This window comes from Coregonus lavaretus (genome assembly GCF_964263955.1).
Source record: "Coregonus lavaretus genome assembly, chromosome: 32".
Lineage (NCBI taxonomy): Eukaryota > Metazoa > Chordata > Actinopteri > Salmoniformes > Salmonidae > Coregonus > Coregonus lavaretus.
The window spans coordinates 17,300,948-17,320,983 of record NC_140019.1 but is presented as its reverse complement, the minus strand read 5'-3'; the positions used below and the strand labels follow the sequence as shown (position 1 = coordinate 17,320,983).

The following is a 20,036-nucleotide window of genomic DNA, read 5'->3' as shown; positions in this document are numbered from 1 at the left end:
GGCTTTACCCCATCGCAATGGACCTCTAAGGATACGTTAGCATGTAGCACACAACACAATTAGCATTTAGCATTAGCATTTAGCATTAACCTTAGCCACTATGTAGAATGTAGCATGATTCACACTTTAGCATTGAGAATTAGCCTTAGCCACGATGTACCACGTGGCCTGAAACAATCAAGCATTTAAATTAGCCTTAGCCTCTAGCTAACTGCGGCCTACTACACAACCACACACCCTGCACTGGCCTAATTATTCTGAACCTATTTCTCCTACCGTTTTTGTTGCCGAAAATTAACGACCATTACACCGAGAAATTAGACCCAATCAAACATCCCGTCGGACGAGAGTCAAATCATAATCACAATCAGATAAATTCCATCAACCTGAGTTCTCTTCAAAAACTCACCGAATGTACATTCTATCGTACACGCGGATTTTGCCAGCCCATTATCTAAAATGGCCCCCTCGGGGTCTTAAAGCGTTCCAGTGCCCTAAAGATGAATGCATATCGACCTTAATTGTACACTTTCAATACTTAAATCCTACCGTTTAATGCTATAAATTTCCAATTACCTGCCGTTTACCAATGGAATATATTTTAGAATATTTTTAAAGACCCGTAATCGACCGCAACACCCCACATCAACAACGATCCAAGTATTTTTAATCTGTACACCTTCAATGCCCTCTCCCCAATCAACGGAATCACTAATGCCCGAATTTTGTGAGTAATCTCACCTTTAAAGCCGGCTTGGGCAGTAGTAACCTCGCGTCTCAGGAAGGAACCAGAACAATGCAATCAGAATCTCGGTAGGACCTCCATTTGTGGTATCGCGTCGAATGCTGGTGGGTATTGCTGTCGATCAAAGAATCCCCTTAGGCTGTATCGTGTTTTAGAGACTTTTATTAATACCACGAGGTTACAGCATAAGTTCACAGACCCGCGGAGATCCGGAGAAACAGTCCCAAATAAATCTTACTGTGTTCTGCCCCTCCGTCGTTGTTCCCCCCTTATATATAGCCTTCCAAGATGTGGGTGGCTCCCTCTACTGTCCAATCCCCGTGTCTACAACACACTTCCTGTCTGTCATATGGGGCGTCACACTAAAACCTTCCCTCTTGATACCAAAAATCAACATTCTTTCAGTTCCATTTAAAAAACATTTAACACCATCATATTGTCAATACACTACACTACTTAAAACCTATATAATATATGTATGTATGTGTGCAGTTCAACCTTTCTTTTATGTCCACATTTAGCGCTACTCAAGGAGCAAGAGTTACTAGATGTTTGAATGGTTTTACTCTCCTGCGCCTAACTCCTTCAAATCACACTCTCACAGTTGTGATGCAGTAGTCACGACCACAATCTCACAGAACTCAGTTAAAGACTGACTTTCTGACAAATTATCCTATTTACACTTTGTAGCAAATTTTGACAGTATAGAATAAATGTTTCGGACTCATATCGATGACACATAGGCTGTTTTCTAAATGATAATTTGGTTTATAGGGGCGGTTGCTCTTTATTGAGAAAGAAGTTGCTAGTTATGATCAGTGGCGGCTCCTGAAAAAATTCTCAGGGGGGGCAATTTTTCTGATGATTTAGGTGACCTACACACATTTTAAAAAAGATATGTCCAGCAACAACATGAAGACAGGGGCAGCATATAAGTCAATACCAGAAGCATTTATTGACTGATCTCAAAAGTGTTGGCTTACCAGGGTTGGTGGAGCCCTCAGTTTCATCTTTGCCTCGCAAAGCTAACTCAAACACTCCGCAAAACTTCACACACTGGATTAGCCGGCTGAGGATGTGGCGGTTCTTGCTAATGTCGTAGTAAATATATTTGTTATAGTGAATATGGAATATGATATGTTGAGTAAAATGTTGTGCTAAGATCTATTTAGGTCAGGAGCTGGTTATAAGTTCTGTTCCTATCCAATAACAATGGACAAAACGGTCCTATCTTGTCAGCCTTGTCAGTTTCAGTTCTCCAGTAAACTTGTGATTATCAACACTAACCTCATCGTTGTGGCGGCGGACAGCTAGCCTGTATCCCTCATCCAGTTGAGTAGCAATGTTCACTCTCCCCAAAGCAATCTCAAACAGCTATCCATGTGGGTCTTTGACAGCTCATGTTTCTTAATCTTTCCTGAAAGATGGTGCATGTCCGTTACACACCAGTCGCTGTCCAAGCGGTGCTGTCTGCCGTGCCGCCATCAGGGTGAAAGAGTAAGCAGGGGTAGCAGAAAACTGCATTAGCTACATCGCAGCCTGCTAGCCAGGTTTTTCGTTCATACCAATTTCTGGAAAATCCTCGGGTGTAGGACTTCCCCCCTTTAGTAGAAACCTGTTGAATTATTAAATTTGGTCTGGGAGGTCCTAATTGTTTCGTTGCCAATTTATCTTCATTTGTTCGCCGACAAAAAGGAACTTTTTTCAAAGACACAATCGAGTTGCACTGAAGCCTAGCCATTTTGATAGTAGTAGTGAATTGATTGACGCTGCTACCCGTTCTTTTCTTAGTTACGTTCATGGTTACGTTACGTATGACGAAAGCGCGTAAGTGCAAGCCCTCAGAAACCCACAGAGATTGTATTGAAAGCTCTGATATTTGAAAAAAATAGATTTTACATGGGAGTCTATGACAGACTTCTGGGCGATTTTCAACCTGACTGAAATCGCCCCAAAAGGGGGGGGGGGGGGGGGGGGGGGGCATTTGAAGCACGACTTTAGCCTGATTGGACATTTAGTGGCACTGTGGCAGATCAGGCGTCTAGATTACAACACTGATAACTACTGTTGCCGTGATATAATTGATTAGAAAAGAAATCCCTTCCTTTTCCCGTTTGGCAGTGCGTCGCCCATATCGCCCTATTGAACACACCGCCCCTGGTTATGATGAACTATTGTTACTTCCCTGTGCTTACCAAATGCGTGAGGTTACCAAATTATTTTTTAGAATTCAAGCCAAGCTGACATGTGACATTAACTCACCGCCTATCAGAGAGCATGGGAGCAATTATATTTCTCCTGATTCTGGGTCAGTAAATGTTCAGCTTTTTATTTGACTACAATATCATAATTTAGTCTATTTAAAATCTATATAATATATGTATGTGTGCAGTTCAACCTTTGTTTATGTCTTCATTTAGCGCTTCTCAAGGACCATGGTCATGGAGCTCCACAGAAAGGTGGAGATGAAGCTAAGGGGATTTTGTATTATGCTATTTGTGATGTTAATGATGATGAAAACTGATGGTGATATTATATATTCATGTGTAATGTCTTTTAGACTTATATTTTTTAATTATTGTATTGTTAGGTTGATCAGTAATATTCACCTAAATCAGCAATTTATAAATGGCTCATTTGTTCATTCTCCAGCATTAACCAGACCTTGCTCAAGAACATTCAACACCATTCACTTCAAATATGATCTCTGTCATAACTTTAAATACCTATCTGGCCTTTCTCATGTAGATACAGTGAGGGAAAAAAGTATTTGATCCCCTGCTGATTTTGTACGTTTGCCCACTGACTAAGACATGATCAGTCTATAATTTTAATGGTAGGTTTATTTGATTTATTGAACAGTGAGAGACAGTGAGAGACAGAATAACAACAACAAAATCCATTGTTATTCTGTCTCTCACTGTTCAAATAAACCTACCATTAAAATTATAGACTGATCATTTCTTTGTCAGTGGGCAAACGTACAAAATCAGCAGGGGATCAAATACTTTTTTCCCTCACTGTATACGTAGATTAGTGTAAGGATGCTGTCTGTATGAACCTTGTGTGTGTAGGTGAGAAATAACATTATTTTCCTCTGATGTATATGGCTTTAAACCAATAGTCTTATGGCTACCTTGAGTTTGAGACGAGACAAAACCAGTGCTTTTAAATGGCCATGTAACTACATTACACATGTCATAACGTTATTTTGTATATGTTGTGTCATATAGATATCGATGAGTGTAGTAACAACTCACTCATCTGTGGGGACAATTCAGCTTGTTTCAATACTGTTGGTAGCTACTACTGTGAGTGTCTTACTGGGTTTAAGGACTTCGCTGGTGCCACTCGACAATGCTTGGGTAAGAATTTTGTCTTTAGTATCATCCTTATAATCAGACACTTTCACCCTCATCTCTCCATCTCCACTTCATCCTCATCAATCTCAACACTCTCTTTCTCTTTCAGACATAGATGAGTGTGCTGAGAACCAACATATTTGTGGGGAATGGGACATCTGTCTCAATCAGGTGGGTAGCTACCAGTGCAAGTGTCCCACAGGATTCAGTAACTACAACTACAGACGAACTCACTGTGTAGGTGAGAGAAACAATTATTATTGGGTCTTCTTGTATTGGGTTTTGTCTAAATATTCTAAGATGGCTACCTTAACTTGTCTGTCTTCCATGTACTGGCTGACTGTACTGAACCACCCTAACATTCTGTGTTAAGTTTTATTTACCCCCTGGTCTCCATGTTATGTCATCTAGATATCAATGAGTGTATGGCCAATCCCCAAATCTGTGAGGACCATTCAATTTGCCTCAATACCATTGGCAGTTACTATTGTGAGTGTCTTCCTGGGTTCACATTACAGCCCACAAATATTGCAACTGGACAGTGTTTGGGTAAGTATTGTTTAATGTGTGTGTGTGTGTGTGTGTTTGTGTGTGTGCACTGTTTCCTTGTCATCACCCTAATATCCATATTTCTTCCTCAGGCGACTAACTCATCTCTCTCTTTCTCTTTCAGACATTAACGAGTGTAACACAGAAGGAGTATGTGGAAAGGGGGGCAATTGCCACAACCTGAATGGCAGCTACTGGTGCCTGTGTTCTGCTGGATTTACTAACTTCGGCAACAACCAATCTAAGTGTGTAGGTGAGAGACAAGCACCATTCCACCTGTCGTCCATGATGCACTCCTTTGTCATGCACGGGTCTGGACATAGTGTACTGTAGAAGGGTATTGAGATAATATGTCTCCATGTTTTTACTTTAGAGCTTAATTGTGACCAGTATGAAACACAGCCTGGTCAGGTAAAGTTTTACTTTACAATTATTACACTAAGAATTGAGAAAAGGGTATTTTTCCTTGATCTTGAAATGTTTAATGCATTTTTCCCACGGCTGCACATGCCCCCCCCTCCCTCCCTCCTAGACTCTACCAGGCTTTGACAGTTTCGTGTCTCTGTTGAGAAACAACTGTTTGGTGTTGAGCAACTCTACATTGCCTGGACCTTCAAGACAGCTGCTGACTGCAAATGTGCTTTTGACAGTAAGTCACCACACAGAAACACACACACACACACATGCAACCACACACGTATAAAACCCTTATGTCTCTCTTCTCTAGTTACTTGTTAATACCACTGATGTTCTTCACCTGGGCGTCCAGTCCAATGCTGAAGTGACTAAGTTACTGAGGACAATTGAAATGTCTATCAGACTGATCGCTCCACTGCTGACAGAGAACGTGACCAGGATAGAGACCAACCACACAAGTAACACACACACACTGAACACACGCTGACCACAATATTTACCATTTACTGACCACAATCTGAACACCATACTGACTGTAAAAGGAGCACTAACAAGCACATTAGATTGTTACAATGTTCAAATCAAATATATGCAATATTGTGTTCTTTCAGTAATGGTGATTTCTGGTCTGTGTTGATTTTGTCTATCTTGATAAACAGAGGCTGAGATTATGGTGAGGAGAGACAAGACTCCACCTGAAGGACCAGTCAGCCTGACCAATGAGAACACTCAACTTGACACCACCTGGGAGACGGCGGTTGGAGATTACCAGAATTACCCAGGTAGCCGCGGTCCTACAGTACCAATCATCTCCTCAAAATATTATTACAGGCACACATTGATGGATTCGCTTGGGATATTGTTGCACATGTTTTTGTATCAGGCCTTATGTTTTCTTTTGTTGTTTTTGGTGTGCAGGGTTTGCCTTTGTCGTTCTGCTCAGCTATAAGAATCTGGATACTCTGAAGGACAGTTTTTCTCCTCAGAGCCAGCAGCTCATGTCCAGTGCTGTGACGGTGTCCGTTAGCAACTCCAACACAACAAACCTGCCCCAACCGGTTAATCTCACCTTCAATCACCTGCAGGTAACACTTGTGTCTCTTCTTAATAGTGTCTGGCTGTCAGTAAAACATGTTTTTCATTTATATATTTTGCATGAAGTCACATTTTTTCCTGAATTGACTGAGTGAAAATGGAATGAACCCCAACTCATATATACACTGTATCCTAGTCCAGTGATGTTGACCCCACCTGTGTTTATTGGTCGGATGAGAATGGACCGGGGGAGTGGTCTGGGCGGGGTTGCACTTCAGTGATGTCAAACTCCACCCACACTGTGTGCTCCTGCAACCATCTCAGCACATTTGCTCTGCTGAAGGGAATCCATCAGAAAAAGGTGATGAGAACACTAACCAGTTTTCCGTCCTCCCACTACGACTCGTCTGGAAAGCATGCAGTTTATTAGGCAACAGATTAAATAAATGTATGATGAACTTTACAGGGTGGTGAATGTGCAATAAATATCAAGGGTCTTATTCTGGTGACATGATCATCGATGCTAGGCTATAGTTTGACAAATATAAACAATCTCGCTCTTTTGTCCATAATAATCTCATCATGTAGGCAATACGTGCACTCTAGCCAACAGCGCACATATACTTATCCGTAAACAGCGCTGTGGACTAGAGCGCAGGTGCCAATACCGGAGTGGGCACATATATATTGCAACATATGTTTGTGAGAAAACCATCAGTAGAGTTGAAAATGCCATGGAAACCCATTTAACTTGTATTTTTCAATTGGGAAACATGGGAATTTAACCGCAAAGGGTATTTTTATGTGCACTATGTCATCACGCACAGCATTTTATCTGCAACAAGTCAGTTTGATGGAAACACCTCTCTGGTGTGAAAATGCGCATATTGTTTTAATGCAGATTGTTTAATATTCCCATGTAAATCTGTCGCCAATTGGATGGAAACCTAGCTAGTGTAGCACATCTGAAGGGGGAGAAAATATATTCCCAGATATCTGTGTCAGAGACTTCTTTGGTTCCTCTAGAAATGTTCATTTTTTTAACTGCTGAATGTAAGCGTTTGATGCATATGTCATATTATTTAAGTATTTGATGCATTTGTCACATTATTTAGGAGAGTTTGATGCTTGTTGATTGCTGATGTTGTTTTGTTCATACTGTCTAGATGGTGTGTCTAATGCTTGTTATTCCTTGTTTGCAGGAAAGCGGCCAGCTGTCGGTGGTGATGTGGGTGGGCATTTCTGTGGCACTGGCCTTTGTGGTCCTATCCCTGATCATGTCCCTGTGGTGTCGCAATTTCAGTCGCAAACGCCGTGGAGGACACAGACTGCAACAGGATATACAACTCTATAGCAAATAAGACATGGATTTGAACTATTGGTGTTATAAGAAAAGCTTTACTTGGAATCCATTTGTAACATTGTCTCTTGGCTTGCAAGGACAAATGCCAGCATTTTTATTCAATTAAGTAGTATAAAATGTATCAAACAAAAAATATATAAGAACACATAACTTTATGTTAATAGATATACAATATCTCATGTATATAACGCTTAAAAGTTCCAGACTGTAACAGCAGAGCTCTCATCTCTATGGCAAAATACATAAGTTATTTTAGTCTCATAAGCATGGTCTGTAATTTGTAGCATACATTTTTCTAGAATAGTGGTATATCCACTCAAAGCTGTATTTGTCCAGTATCATGCCACTTGGTTGTTGTTGTAACCGAGTTATTTTAAGTGAAAGTAATATTTTTCCTGTGTATTAAAATGTATTTTAATCAAAAAATTATCTCGCTATTATTTGCTCCATTCTGATTCAAATTTCTAAATATGAGCTGTACATTTCTTAAAAACTAAAGCACTACACCATACTGAAAGTACAATGAATTTGTTCATTGCACACCCATTATTTTTTTTTTTGCCTCAGTAGGCTTGCCCACATGGTGTAAAGACTTCCAAACACCCAAACTGACTTAAAGGCCCAGTGCTGTCAAAAACATAATTTTCCTGTGTTTTATATATATTTAAACACTGTGAGGTTGGAATAAGACTGTGAAATTGTGAAAACTATAATAATGCCCTTTTAGTTTAAGAGCTGTTTGAAAAGACAGTCTGAAATGTCAGCCTGTTTTGGTGGGATGGAGTCAGCTTTTTCATAAGTCAGCTGGTTTAAGTGGCCCTGTTGATAAGCAATCGATAGTGTCTATACTGTGCATGTTGGTGTTTTAGATCAATGTAGGGAATGTCAATCTTGGAGGGAGATAGACCCTCTATACTAGAGTCTAATTAAGGGATGCAACTCATCCTGCGATATGGCTTTTTCTTTGCAACTCTGTCTAGAAGGTCAGCATCCCGGAATCACCTCTTCCCTGTTGACATTGAGACTGGTGTTTTGCGGGTACTATTTAATGAAGCTGCCAGTTGAGGACATGTGAGGCGCCTGTTTCTCAAACTAGACACTCTAATGTATATAGGGAATGTCAATCTTGGAGGGTCTATCTTGGAGATAAACCCTCTAGACTAGAGTCTAATTCAGGGATGCAACTCATCCCTGATCAGTGCCTGCTGGTTTTCATGCTTCCCTTTTAATCAGAAACTGAATTATTGTACCTGGGTGAAATCTAGTAAGTAAGTGGGTGCAAATAAGTGGGTGCAATCCCTGGCCAAACGAGGGAAGATTAACTGGAATTGTGTACATCCTCTAGATAGACCATCATTTAGGAAAGTGGAAGCGGTCTACGCGAAACTAGACAAATCAACCTGATGCGAATTGCTATTGAATTTATCTTCTTGTGATACCCAAACAGTTCCTCTTTGTTTTTGACTTAAAATAAAAATACATTGCTAGTCATGGTGAACTATTGTTACTTCCCTGTGAGTGTGGGAACATGCATGAGGTTACCAAATTATTATTTTGAACTAAAGCCAAACTGACGTGTGACACCGCCTGGTAGAGATTCTATTTCTCCTGATTGTGGGTCAGTCAATTTTCTGCTTTTTATTTGACCAACACATCATCATTGAGTCTACTTAAAACCTATATAATATGTGTATGTATGTGTGCAGTTCAACCTTTGTTTTATGTCCACATTTAGCGTTACTCAAGGACCAAGGAGCAAGAGTTACTAGATGTGTGAATTGTATTGGTAATGATGGAGAATATGATTATATTTTCATGTGTAGTATTTTGCTTTACTAATGTACTTTGATCAGGAATGTTGACCTCTGATAATCTCCAGCATTAAACAGACCTTGTTTAGGAACATTCAACACTATGTACTGTTTAGTAGTGATATATTTTTTCAGAACATAATGTGTCCTCCTTCCAGAGTGCAAAGAACCTTGGCGTGACCCTGGACAACACCCTGTCGTTCTCCGCTAACATCAAAGCGGTGACCCGATCCTGTAGGTTCATGCTCTACAACATTCGCAGAGTACGACCCTACCTTACACAGGAGGCGGCACAGGTCCTAATCCAGGCACTTGTCATCTCCCGGGGGTACCGTCACGACTTCCTCCGAAGCTGCCTCCCCTCCTTGTTTGGGCAGGCTTAGGCTTGTCGTCACCGGCCTTCTAGCCACTGCCGCTCCATATCTCATCATTCCATTTGTCTTGTCTTGTCAATTACACACACCTGGTTCATATTCCCCTCATTAGTACATGTATAAGTGTGCAGCCGAGCGGAAATGGAGGAAAACTAGACTCCCTGCGGACCTGGCATCTTTTCACTCCCTCCTCTCTACATTTTCTTCCTCTGTTTCTGCTGCAACTCACTCATCTGTGGTAACAACTCACTCATCTGTGGGGACAATTCAGCTTGTTTCAATACTGTTGGTAGCTACTACTGTGAGTGTCTTACTGGGTTTAAGGACGTCGCTGGTGCCACTCGACAATGCTTGGGTAAGAATTCTGTCTTTAGTATCATCCTTATAATCAGACACTTTCACCATCATCTCTCCATCTCCACTTCATCCTCATCAATCTCAACACTCTCTTTATCTTTCAGACATAGAAGAGTGTGTTGAGTACCAACATATTTGTGGGGAATGGGGAACCTGTCTTAATCAGGTGGGTAGCTACCTGTGCCAGTGTCCCAATGGATTTAGAAACGCTGGCGACGGACAAACTCAGTGTGTAGGTGAGAGAAACACGATTTTTCTTGAGTCTTCTGACTCTCCCATCCACTGCTGTGTTATTTTGACTGACCCATAACATTCTGTTGAAACTTTTATTTACTCCTTGTGTAACAGTCTTTACTGTCCCTGACCGTACCATGGCTCAAACTAGTTATCCTCTGCTTAGCAAACACACATTACTGTCCCTTGACAACACACTAGCCAGTTGCGCCACCGAAAAGGTACCATTTCGGTGATGCAGGTGCAAACATTTTAAACTCTCGTACACTTGGACGCATCAATATTATTTAGATATCAATGAGTGTATAGACATTCTCCCCATCTGTGGGGACAATTGATCTTGCGTCAACACCACAGGCAGTTACTACTGTGTCTTCCTGGGTTTAGATTAGAGCCCAAGAATATCACTGGCAAAATGTTTGTGTGCGCGTGCGTGCGTCTTGCGTTCATGTGTGTGTTTGTGTGTGTGACGTCCTTTCCTTGTCATTCCACACTTTCATCCTCTCTCTTTCCCTTTCAGACATTAAAGAGTGTAAGATAGACAGAGTATGTGGAAAGAGGGGGATCTGCCAAAACCTGAATGGCAGCTACTGGTGCCAGTGTTTTGCTGGATTTACTAACTTCGGCAACAACCAAACTAAGTGTGTAGGTGAGAGACAAGCACCATTCCACCTGTCGTCCATGATGCACTCCTTTGTCATGCACGGGTCTGGACATAGTGTACTGTAGAAGGGTATTGAGATAATATGTCTCCATGTTTTTACTTTAGAGCTTAATTGTGACCAGTATGAAACACTGCCTGGTCAGGTAAAGCTTTACTTTAAAATTATTACACTAAGAATTGAGAAAAGGGTATTTTTCCTTGATCTTGAAATGTTTAATGCATTTTTCCCACGGCTGCACATGCCCCTCCCTCCCTCCCTCCTAGACTCTACCAGGCTTTGACAGTTTCATGTCTCTGTTGAGAAACAACTGTTTGGTATTGAGCAACTCTACATTGCCTGGACCTTCAAGACAGCTGCTGACTGGAAATGTGCTTTTGACAGTAAGTCACCACACAGAAACACACACACACACACATGCAACCACACACGTATAAAACCCTTATGTCTCTCTTCTCTAGTTACTTGTTAATACCACTGATGTTCTTCACCTGGGCGTCCAGTCCAATGGTGAAGTGACTAAGTTACTGAGGACAATTGAAATGTCTGTCAGACTGATCGCTCCACTGCTGACAGAGAACGTGACCAGGATAGAGACCAACCACACAAGTAACACACACACACTGAACACACGCTGACCACATATTTACCATTTACTGACCACAATCTGAACACCATACTGACTGTAAAAGGAGCACTAACAAGCACATTAGATTGTTACAATGTTCAAATCAAATATATGCAATATTGTGTTCTTTCAGTAATGGTGATTTCTGGTCTGTGTTGATTTTGTCTATCTTGATAAACAGAGGCTGAGATTATGGTGAGGAGAGACAAGACTCCACCTGAAGGACCAGTCAGCCTGACCAATGAGAACACTCAACTTGACACCACCTGGGAGACGGCGGTTGGAGATTACCAGAATTACCCAGGTAGCCGCGGTCCTACAGTACCAATCATCTCCTCAAAATATTATTACAGGCACACATTGATGGATTCGCTTGGGATATTGTTGCACATGTTTTTGTATCAGGCCTTATGTTTTCTTTTGTTGTTTTTGGTGTGCAGGGTTTGCCTTTGTCGTTCTGCTCAGCTATAAGAATCTGGATACTCTGAAGGACAGTTTTTCTCCTCAGAGCCAGCAGCTCATGTCCAGTGCTGTGACGGTGTCCGTTAGCAACTCCAACACAACAAACCTGCCCCAACCGGTTAATCTCACCTTCAATCACCTGCAGGTAACACTTGTGTCTCTTCTTAATAGTCTCTGGCTGTCAGTAAAATATGTTTTTCATTTATATATTTTGCATGAAGTCAAATTTTTTCCTGAATTGACTGAGTGAAAATGGAATGAACCCCAACTCATATATACACTGTATCCTAGTCCAGTGATGTTGACCCCACCTGTGTTTATTGGTCGGATGAGAATGGACCGGGGGAGTGGTCTGGGCGGGGTTGCACTTCAGTGATGTCAAACTCCACCCACACTGTGTGCTCCTGCAACCATCTCAGCACATTTGCTCTGCTGAAGGGAATCCATCAGAAAAAGGTGATGAGAACACTAACCAGTTTTCCGTCCTCCCACTACGACTCGTCTGGAAAGAATGCAGTTTATTAGGCAACAGATTAAATAAATGTATGATGAACTTTACAGGGTGGTGAATGTGCAATAAATATCAAGGGTCTTATTCTGTTGACATGATCATCGATGCTAGGCTATAGTTTGACAAATATAAACAATCTCGCTCTTTTGTCCATAATAATCTCATCATGTAGGCAATACGTGCACTCTAGCCAACAGCGCACATATACTTATCCGTAAACATCGCTGTGGACTAGAGCACACGTGCCAATACCGGAGTGGGCACATATATATTGCAACATATGTTTGTGAGAAAACCATCAGTAGAGTTGAAAATGCCATGGAAACCCATTTAACTTGTATTTTTCATTCGGGAAACATGGGAATTTAACCGCAAAGGGTATTTTTATGTGCACTATGTCATCACGCACAGCATTTTATCTGCAACAAGTCAGTTTGATGGAAACACCTCTCTTGTTGATTGCTGATGTTGTTTTGTTCATACTGTCTAGATGGTGTGTCTAATGCTTGTTATTCCTCGTTTGCAGGAAAGTGGCCAGCTGTCGGTAGTGATGTGGGTGGGCATTTCTGTGGCACTGGCCTTTGTGGTCCTATCCCTGATCATGTCCCTGTGGTGTCGCAATTTCAGCCGCAAACGCCGTGGAGGACACCGACTGCAACAGGATATACAACTCTATAGCAAATAAGACATGGATTTGAACTATTGGTATTATAAGAAAAGCTTTACTTGGAATCCATTTGTAACATTGTCTCTTGGCTTGCAAGGACAAATGCCAGCATTTCTATTTAATTAAGTAGTATAAAATGTATCAAACAAAAAATATATAAGAACACATAACTTTATGTTAATAGATATACAATATCTCATGTATATAACGCTTAAAAGTTCCAGACTGTAACAGCAGAGCTCTCATCTCTATGGCAAAATACATAAGTCATTTTAGTCTCATAAGCATGGTCTGTAATTTGTAGCATACATTTTTCTAGAATAGTGGTATATCCACTCAAAGCTGTATTTGTCCAGTATCATGCCACTTGGTTGTTGTTGTAACCGAGTTATTTTAAGTGAAAGTAATATTTTTCCTGTGTATTAAAATGTATTTTAATCAAAAAATTATCTTGCTATTATTTGCTCCATTCTGATTCAAATATCTAAATATGAGCTGTCCATCTCTTAAAAACTAAAGCACTACACCATACTGAAAGTACAATGAATTTGTTCATTGCACACCCAATTTAATTTTTTTGCCTCAGTAGGCTTGCCCACATGGTGTAAAGACTTCCAAACACCCAAACGGACTTAAAGGCCCAGTGCTGTCAAAAACATGATTTTCCTGTGTTTTATATATATTTAAACACTGTGAGGTTGGAATAAGACTGTGAAATTGTGAAAACTATGATAATGCCCTTTTAGTTTAAGAGCTGTTTGAAAAGACAGTCTGAAATGTCAGCCTGTTTTGGTGGGATGGAGTTTTGGCTTGCCTTGTGCAAGATATTTTGAAAGGGAGAGAAAAAGATAAGTAGCGGTGCTTCAGAGTGAAATATGGATTTTAAGTCAGCTTTTTCATAAATCAGCTGGTTTAAGTGGCCCTGTTGATAAGCAATCGATAGTGTCTATACTGTGCATGTTGGTGTTTTAGATCAATGTAGGGAATGTCAATCTTGGAGGGAGATAGACCCTCTATACTAGAGTCTAATTAAGGGATGCAACTCATCCTGCGATATGGCTTTTTCTTTGCAACTCTGCCTAGAAGGTCAGCATCCCGGAGTCACCTCTTCACTGTTGACATTGAGACTGGTGTTTTGCGGGTACTATTTAATGAAGCTGCCAGTTGAGGACATGTGATGCGCCTGTTTCTCAAACTAGACACTCTAATGTATATAGGGAATGTCAATCTTGGAGGGTATATCTTGGAGATAAACCCTCTAGACTAGAGTCTAATTCAGGGATGCAACTCATCCCTGATCAGTGTCTGCTGGTTTTCAAGCTTCCCTTTTAATCAGAAACTGAATTATTGTACCTGGGTGAAATCTAGTAAGTAAGTAGGTGCAAATAAGTGGGTGCAATCCCTGGCCAAACGAGGGAAGATTAACTGGAATTGTGTACCTCCTCTAGATAGACCATAATTTAGGAAAGTGGAAGCGGTCTACGCGAAACTAGACAAATCAACCTGATGCGAATTGCTATTGAATTTATCTTCTTGTGATACCCAGACAGTTCCTCCTTGTTTTTGACTTAAAATAAAAATACGTTGCTAGTCATGGTGAACTATTGTTACTTCCCTGTGAGTGTGGGAACATGCATGAGGTTACCAAATTATTATTTAGAACTGAAGGCAAACTGACGTGTGACACTGCCTGGTAGAGATTCTATTTCTCCTGATTGTGGGTCAGTCAATTTTCTGCTTTTTATTTGACCAACACATCATCATTGAGTCTACTTAAAACCTATATAATATATGTATGTATGTGTGCAGTTCAACCTTTATTTTATGTCCACATTTAGCGCTACTCAAGGACCAAGGAGCAAGAGTTACTAGATGTGGGAATGGTTTTACTCAACCGTATCCCAAACCATGGTTTCTGAATTGTATTGGTAATGATGGAGAATATGATTATATTTTCATGTGTAGTATTTTGCTTTACTAATGTACTTTGATCAGGAATGTTGACCTCTGATAATCTCCAGCATTAAACAGACCTTGTTTAGGAACATTCAACACTATGTACTGTTTAGTAGTGAGATATTTTTTCAGAACATAATGTGTCCTCCTTCCAGAGTGCAAAGAACCTTGGCGTGACCCTGGACAACACCCTGTCGTTCTCCGCTAACATCAAAGCGGTGACCCGATCCTGTAGGTTCATGCTCTACAACATTCGCAGAGTACTACTCTACTTTACACAGGAAGCGGCACAGGTCCTAATCCAGGCACTTGTCATCTCCCGTCTGGATTACTGCAACTCGCTGTTGGCTGGGCTCCCTGCCTGTGCCATTAAACCCATACAACTCATCCAGAACTGTCACCAATTCTGCCGAGACTGCTCCTCCTCCTTGCTCGGGCAGGCTTCGGCGTTCGTCGTCCCCGGAGTACTAGCTGCCACCGTTGAATGTTATCGATGTTTGTTTGGTTTTGTCTTATTTGTACACCGGTGTCTAGTTAGTGTTCATTATGTCCCCTATAAGTTTCTCGTTTTGTTTGTGGGTATTTGTGTGTAATTGTCCGCCTGTCTGGTGTTGTCAGTTTGGTTTTCCTTGATCGGATTATTCTTGTTACGCATGGTTTGCGTGTTCGTTTTACCTCCTGTGTCGAGGTCTTTATTCTTTGTATTGAGTGTTTGTTTTCTCAGTCCAGTAAAGTCGTTTTGACTGAACCTCTGTGTCCTGCGCCTGACTCCCACCACACATCGACATCAGCCTTTGACAGAATTACACACCATTATGGAGTCAGCAGGAGCAGCGGCGGCACCCGAGTCGCTGGAGGATCGGGTCAGCGGTCAAGACGCTAGGATCCAACAACTCGGATCCGCCCTGCATGAGGTGATGAACACTGCGCCGATGGGAGAGAGGAGGGGTGCCCACACCTCCTCCAACCTTACCACCACCATCGGCCAGTCTTCACATCCCAGCACCGGAATCCAGTGGGATTCGGCTCTCGCTCCCGAGGGCGTATGATGGCACCGCAGCCGGGTGTCAGGGGTTCCACCTGCAGGTGGAACTCTACCTGGCCACCATACACCCGGCGCCCTCGGGATACGAGAGCGTTTCCGCCCTCATCTCCTGTCTCTCCGGCAAGGCGTTGGAGTGGGCCAATGCCGAATGGAGGGGAATAGACGGCGCCACCATCACCTACGCAGAGTTCTCCCGCCGCTTCAGGGCAGTGTTCGATCATCCACCTGAGGGGAAAGCGGCAGGGGAGCGTCTGTTCCACCTCCGACAGGGGAAGAGGAGCGCACAGGAGTTCGCCCTGGATTTCCGGACTCTAGCGGTGGATGCGGGGAGGAATGAGAGGGCCCTCATCGACCACTATCGATGCAGTCTGTGGGAGGACGTTCGTCGAGAGCTGGCCTGCAGGGACACCAACCTATTGTTCGACCAGTTGGTGGACATGTCCATCCGTCTCGATACCCTGCTGGCCACCCGCGGACGTCCCGAGTTGGGGCCGTCCATTCCATCCTTCAGCACCTCCGAGCCGAGCCCTATGGAGCTCGGGGGTGCTGGCGCTAGAGAGAGGAGGAGAGAGAGCCCGAGGGGGGCCGTCCCCTGCACCAACTGTGGCCGTGGAGGGCACACTGCGGCTAGGTGCTGGGGAGGGTCTCCAGGGGGACGGGACAACAGGTCACGCACTGGGGAGTCATTTCAGGTGAGTAGGCGCCCCACTTACCCAGAGCTCTCTGTTGTTCACTTGTGTATACCTGTAAGATTTCCTCAGGTTGCACCTCATTCCCAGCATAAGGCGCTAGTCGATTCAGGCGCAGCTGGGAATTTTGTTGATCGGAAATTTTGTGTAAGGTTAGGGATTCCCCTCCTGCCTGTTGATGCTCCCTTCCCTGTCCATGCACTAGATAGCCGCCCGTTGGGATCAGGGTTGATTAGAGAAGTCACAGCACCACTAAAGATGAATACGCAGGGGGGTCATGAGGAGACCATTCAGTTATATCTGATCGACTCTCCTGCGTATCCCGTGGTGCTGGGGCTTCCCTGGTTAATCACCCATGATCCCACCATTTCGTGGCAACAGAGGGCTCTCAAGGAGTGGTCTGCCCAGTGTGTAGGGCGATGTCTAGGTGTTTCCGTGGGGGCGACCTCGGTGGAGAGTCCTAACCAAGTGCCCGCAATGCACATTCCCCCTGAGTATGAGGATTTAGCACTCGTGTTCAGCAAAACGAGGGCGACGCGGTTGCCACCTCATAGACAGGGGGATTGTGCGATAGACCTCCAGATAGGAGCAGCCCTTCCGCGGAGCCATGTGTATCCTTTGTCTCAAGAGGAGACGGCGGCTATGGAGACTTACATAGCCGAGTCCCTGAGACAAGGATACATGCGGACCTCCACTTCCCCGGCGTCCTCGAGTTTCTTCTTTGTGAAGAAGAAAGATGGGGGTTTGCGCCTGTGTATTGATTACCGTAGTCTCAATCAGACCATGTTAAATACAGTTATCCTCTTCCTCTGATTGCGAGTATGACTGAATCATTACGCGGAGCGCGGTTCTTCACAAAATTGGATCTCAGGAGCGCCTACAACCTGGTGCGCATTAGGGAGGGAGATGAATGGAAAACAGCATTTAGCACCACCTCGGGTCATTATGAGTATCTCGTCATGCCATACGGGTTAATGAATGCTCCTTCAGTCTTCCAATCCTTTGTGGACGAGATCTTCCGGGACATGCATGGGCAGGGTGTGGTAGTGTACATTGACGACATCCTAGTGTACTCTTCTACACGAGCCGAGCATGTAGCCCTGGTGCGCCGAGTGTTGGGTAGGTTGTTGGAGCATGACTTGTATGTCAAGGCAGAGAAATGTCTGTTTTTCCAGGAGTCTGTCTCCTTTTTGGGTTATCGGTTGTCCGCGTCAGGGTTGAAGATGGAGGTTGACCGTGTGTCAGCCATGCGTAATTGGCAAACCCCAACCACTGTTAAAGAGGTGTAGCAGTTTTGGGGTTTTGCCAATTACTACCGGAGGTTTATCCGGGGTTTTGGACAGGTGGCAGCTCCCATAACTTCCCTGCTGAAAGGGGGCCCGGTGCGTTTGCAGTGGTCAGCTGAAGCGGACAGGGCATTTGGTAAACTGAAGGACCTGTTCACTTCGGCTCCGGTGCTGGCGCATCCGGACCCCGCTTTACCATTCCAGGTAGAGGTGGACGCGTCAGAGGCCGGTATTGGGGCAGTACTGTCGCAACGGTCCGGCACGCCACCTAAACTCCGCCCCTGTGCTTTCTATTCTAAGAAGCTCAGCCAGAGTGTCCTGTGGGTCGGACGTACGTTCCGCTCGAAGTTCGTGATCGTCTTATTTATTGGGCTCATACGTCACCCTCCTCTGGACATCCAGGTATTGTCCGGACAGTGCACTGCCTTAGCGCTAAGTACTGGTCGTTGTGGATCGGTTCTCTAAGGCCTGTCGTCTCCTCCCAATGCCGGGTCTCCCTACTGCCCTACAGACCGCTGAGGCACTGTTTACCCACGTCTTCCGGCACTACGGGGTGCCCGAGGATATAGTGTCTGATCGAGGTCCCCAGTTCACCTCCAGAGTCTGGAGGGCATTCATGGAACGCTTGGGGGTCTCGGTGAGCCTTACCTCGGGGTACCACCCAGAGAGCAATGGGCAGGTAGAAAGAGTGAACCAGGATGTGGGTAGGTTTTTGAGATCCTATTGCCAGGACCGGCCGGAGGAGTGGTCGAGGTATATCCCCTGGGCAGAGATGGCACAGAACTCTCTCCGCCACTCCTCCACCAACCTAACCCCTTTCCAGTGTGTGTTGGGGTATCAGCCGGTTCTGGCACCATGGCATCAGAGCCAGATCGAGGCTCCTGCGGTGGATGAGTGGTTGCGGCGCTCGGAGGAGACGTGGAATGCTGCACACGTCCATCTGCAGCGGGCCATCTGTCAACAGAAGGCGAGCGCCGATCTCCACCGCAGTGAGGGTCCGGTGTATGCACCTGGAGATCGAGTCTGGCTCTCGACTCGAAACCTGCCCCTCCGCCTGCCCTGCCGGAAGCTGGGTCGGCAGTTTGTGGGGCCATTTAAAGTCCTGAGGAGATTGAACGAGGTGTGTTACAGGTTACAACTGCCTATTGATTATCACATTAACCCCTCGTTCCATGTGTCTCTTCTCAGGCCGGTGGTAGCTGGTCCACTCCAGGACTGTGAGATAAGAGAGACCCCTCCGCCCCCACTGGACATCGAGGGGGCTCCGGCGTACACAGTTCGGTCCATCCTGGATTCGAGACGTCGGATGGGGGGTCTCCAATATCTCGTGGAGTGGGAGGGGTACGGCCCGGAGGAACGGTGCTGGGTGCCTAGGAGGGACATCTTAGATCCATCCCTCCTGACTGAGTTCCACCGTGGTCATCCTATGCGCCCTGCTCCGCGTCCTCCTGGTCGTCCCCGAGGCCGGGGTCGGCGCACGGCTGGGGCCGCGCGTCAAGGGGGGGGGTACTGTCACGAATTCTGCCGAGACTGCTCCTCCTCCTTGTTCGGACAGGCTTCGGCGTTCGTCGTCCCCGGAGTACTAGCTGCCACCGTTGAATGTTATCGATGTTTGTTTGGTTTTGTCTTATTTGTACACCGGTGTCTAGTTAGTGTTCATTATGTCCCCTATAAGTTTCTCGTTTTGTTTGTGGGTATTTGTGTGTAATTGTCCGCCTGTCTGGTGTTGTCAGTTTGGTTTTCCTTGATCGGATTATTCTTGTTACGCATGGTTTGCGTGTTCGTTTTACCTCCTGTGTCGAGGTCTTTATTCTTTGTATTGAGTGTTTGTTTTCTCAGTCCAGTAAAGTCGTTTTGACTGAGCCTCTGTGTCCTGCGCCTGA

At 44.2% G+C, this 20,036-nt stretch overlaps 2 protein-coding genes across 2 annotated transcripts; both read left to right on the top strand.

The window, feature by feature from the left end:
- Positions 1-3,012: 3,012 nt before the first annotated feature.
- LOC311107611 (uncharacterized protein) lies at positions 3,013-7,891 on the top strand. Its single transcript, XM_084150132.1, has 13 exons — positions 3,013-3,053; positions 3,166-3,204; positions 3,979-4,110; positions 4,217-4,348; positions 4,519-4,656; positions 4,781-4,909; positions 5,030-5,067; positions 5,189-5,305; positions 5,384-5,531; positions 5,733-5,855; positions 5,992-6,158; positions 6,305-6,469; positions 7,311-7,891. The coding sequence occupies exons 1-13, from the start codon at positions 3,023-3,025 to the stop codon at positions 7,467-7,469; spliced, it is 1,518 nt and encodes a 505-aa protein (XP_084006258.1). The 5' UTR covers positions 3,013-3,022; the 3' UTR covers positions 7,470-7,891.
- Positions 7,892-10,384: 2,493 nt separating this feature from the next.
- LOC311107214 (adhesion G protein-coupled receptor E3-like) lies at positions 10,385-13,617 on the top strand (the record flags this gene model as incomplete). The annotated part of the gene is made up of 9 exons (XM_084149708.1): positions 10,385-10,397; positions 10,768-10,896; positions 11,017-11,054; positions 11,176-11,292; positions 11,371-11,518; positions 11,719-11,841; positions 11,978-12,144; positions 12,291-12,455; positions 13,037-13,617. 9 exons carry the CDS (start codon positions 10,385-10,387, stop codon positions 13,193-13,195), a joined length of 1,059 nt encoding a protein of 352 aa, XP_084005834.1. The 3' UTR covers positions 13,196-13,617.
- Positions 13,618-20,036: the final 6,419 nt, after the last annotated feature.

Excerpts from the sequence above, each read along its gene's own strand:
- LOC311107611 (XM_084150132.1), top strand. The coding sequence starts at position 3,023 with ATGGGAGCAATTATATTTCTCCTGATTCTGG. Across the intron at positions 5,856-5,991 it reads AGATTACCAGAATTACCCAG|GGTTTGCCTTTGTCGTTCTG; the intron begins GTAGCCGCGGTC and ends TTTGGTGTGCAG. Across the intron at positions 6,159-6,304 it reads TCACCTTCAATCACCTGCAG|TCCAGTGATGTTGACCCCAC; the intron begins GTAACACTTGTG and ends ACTGTATCCTAG.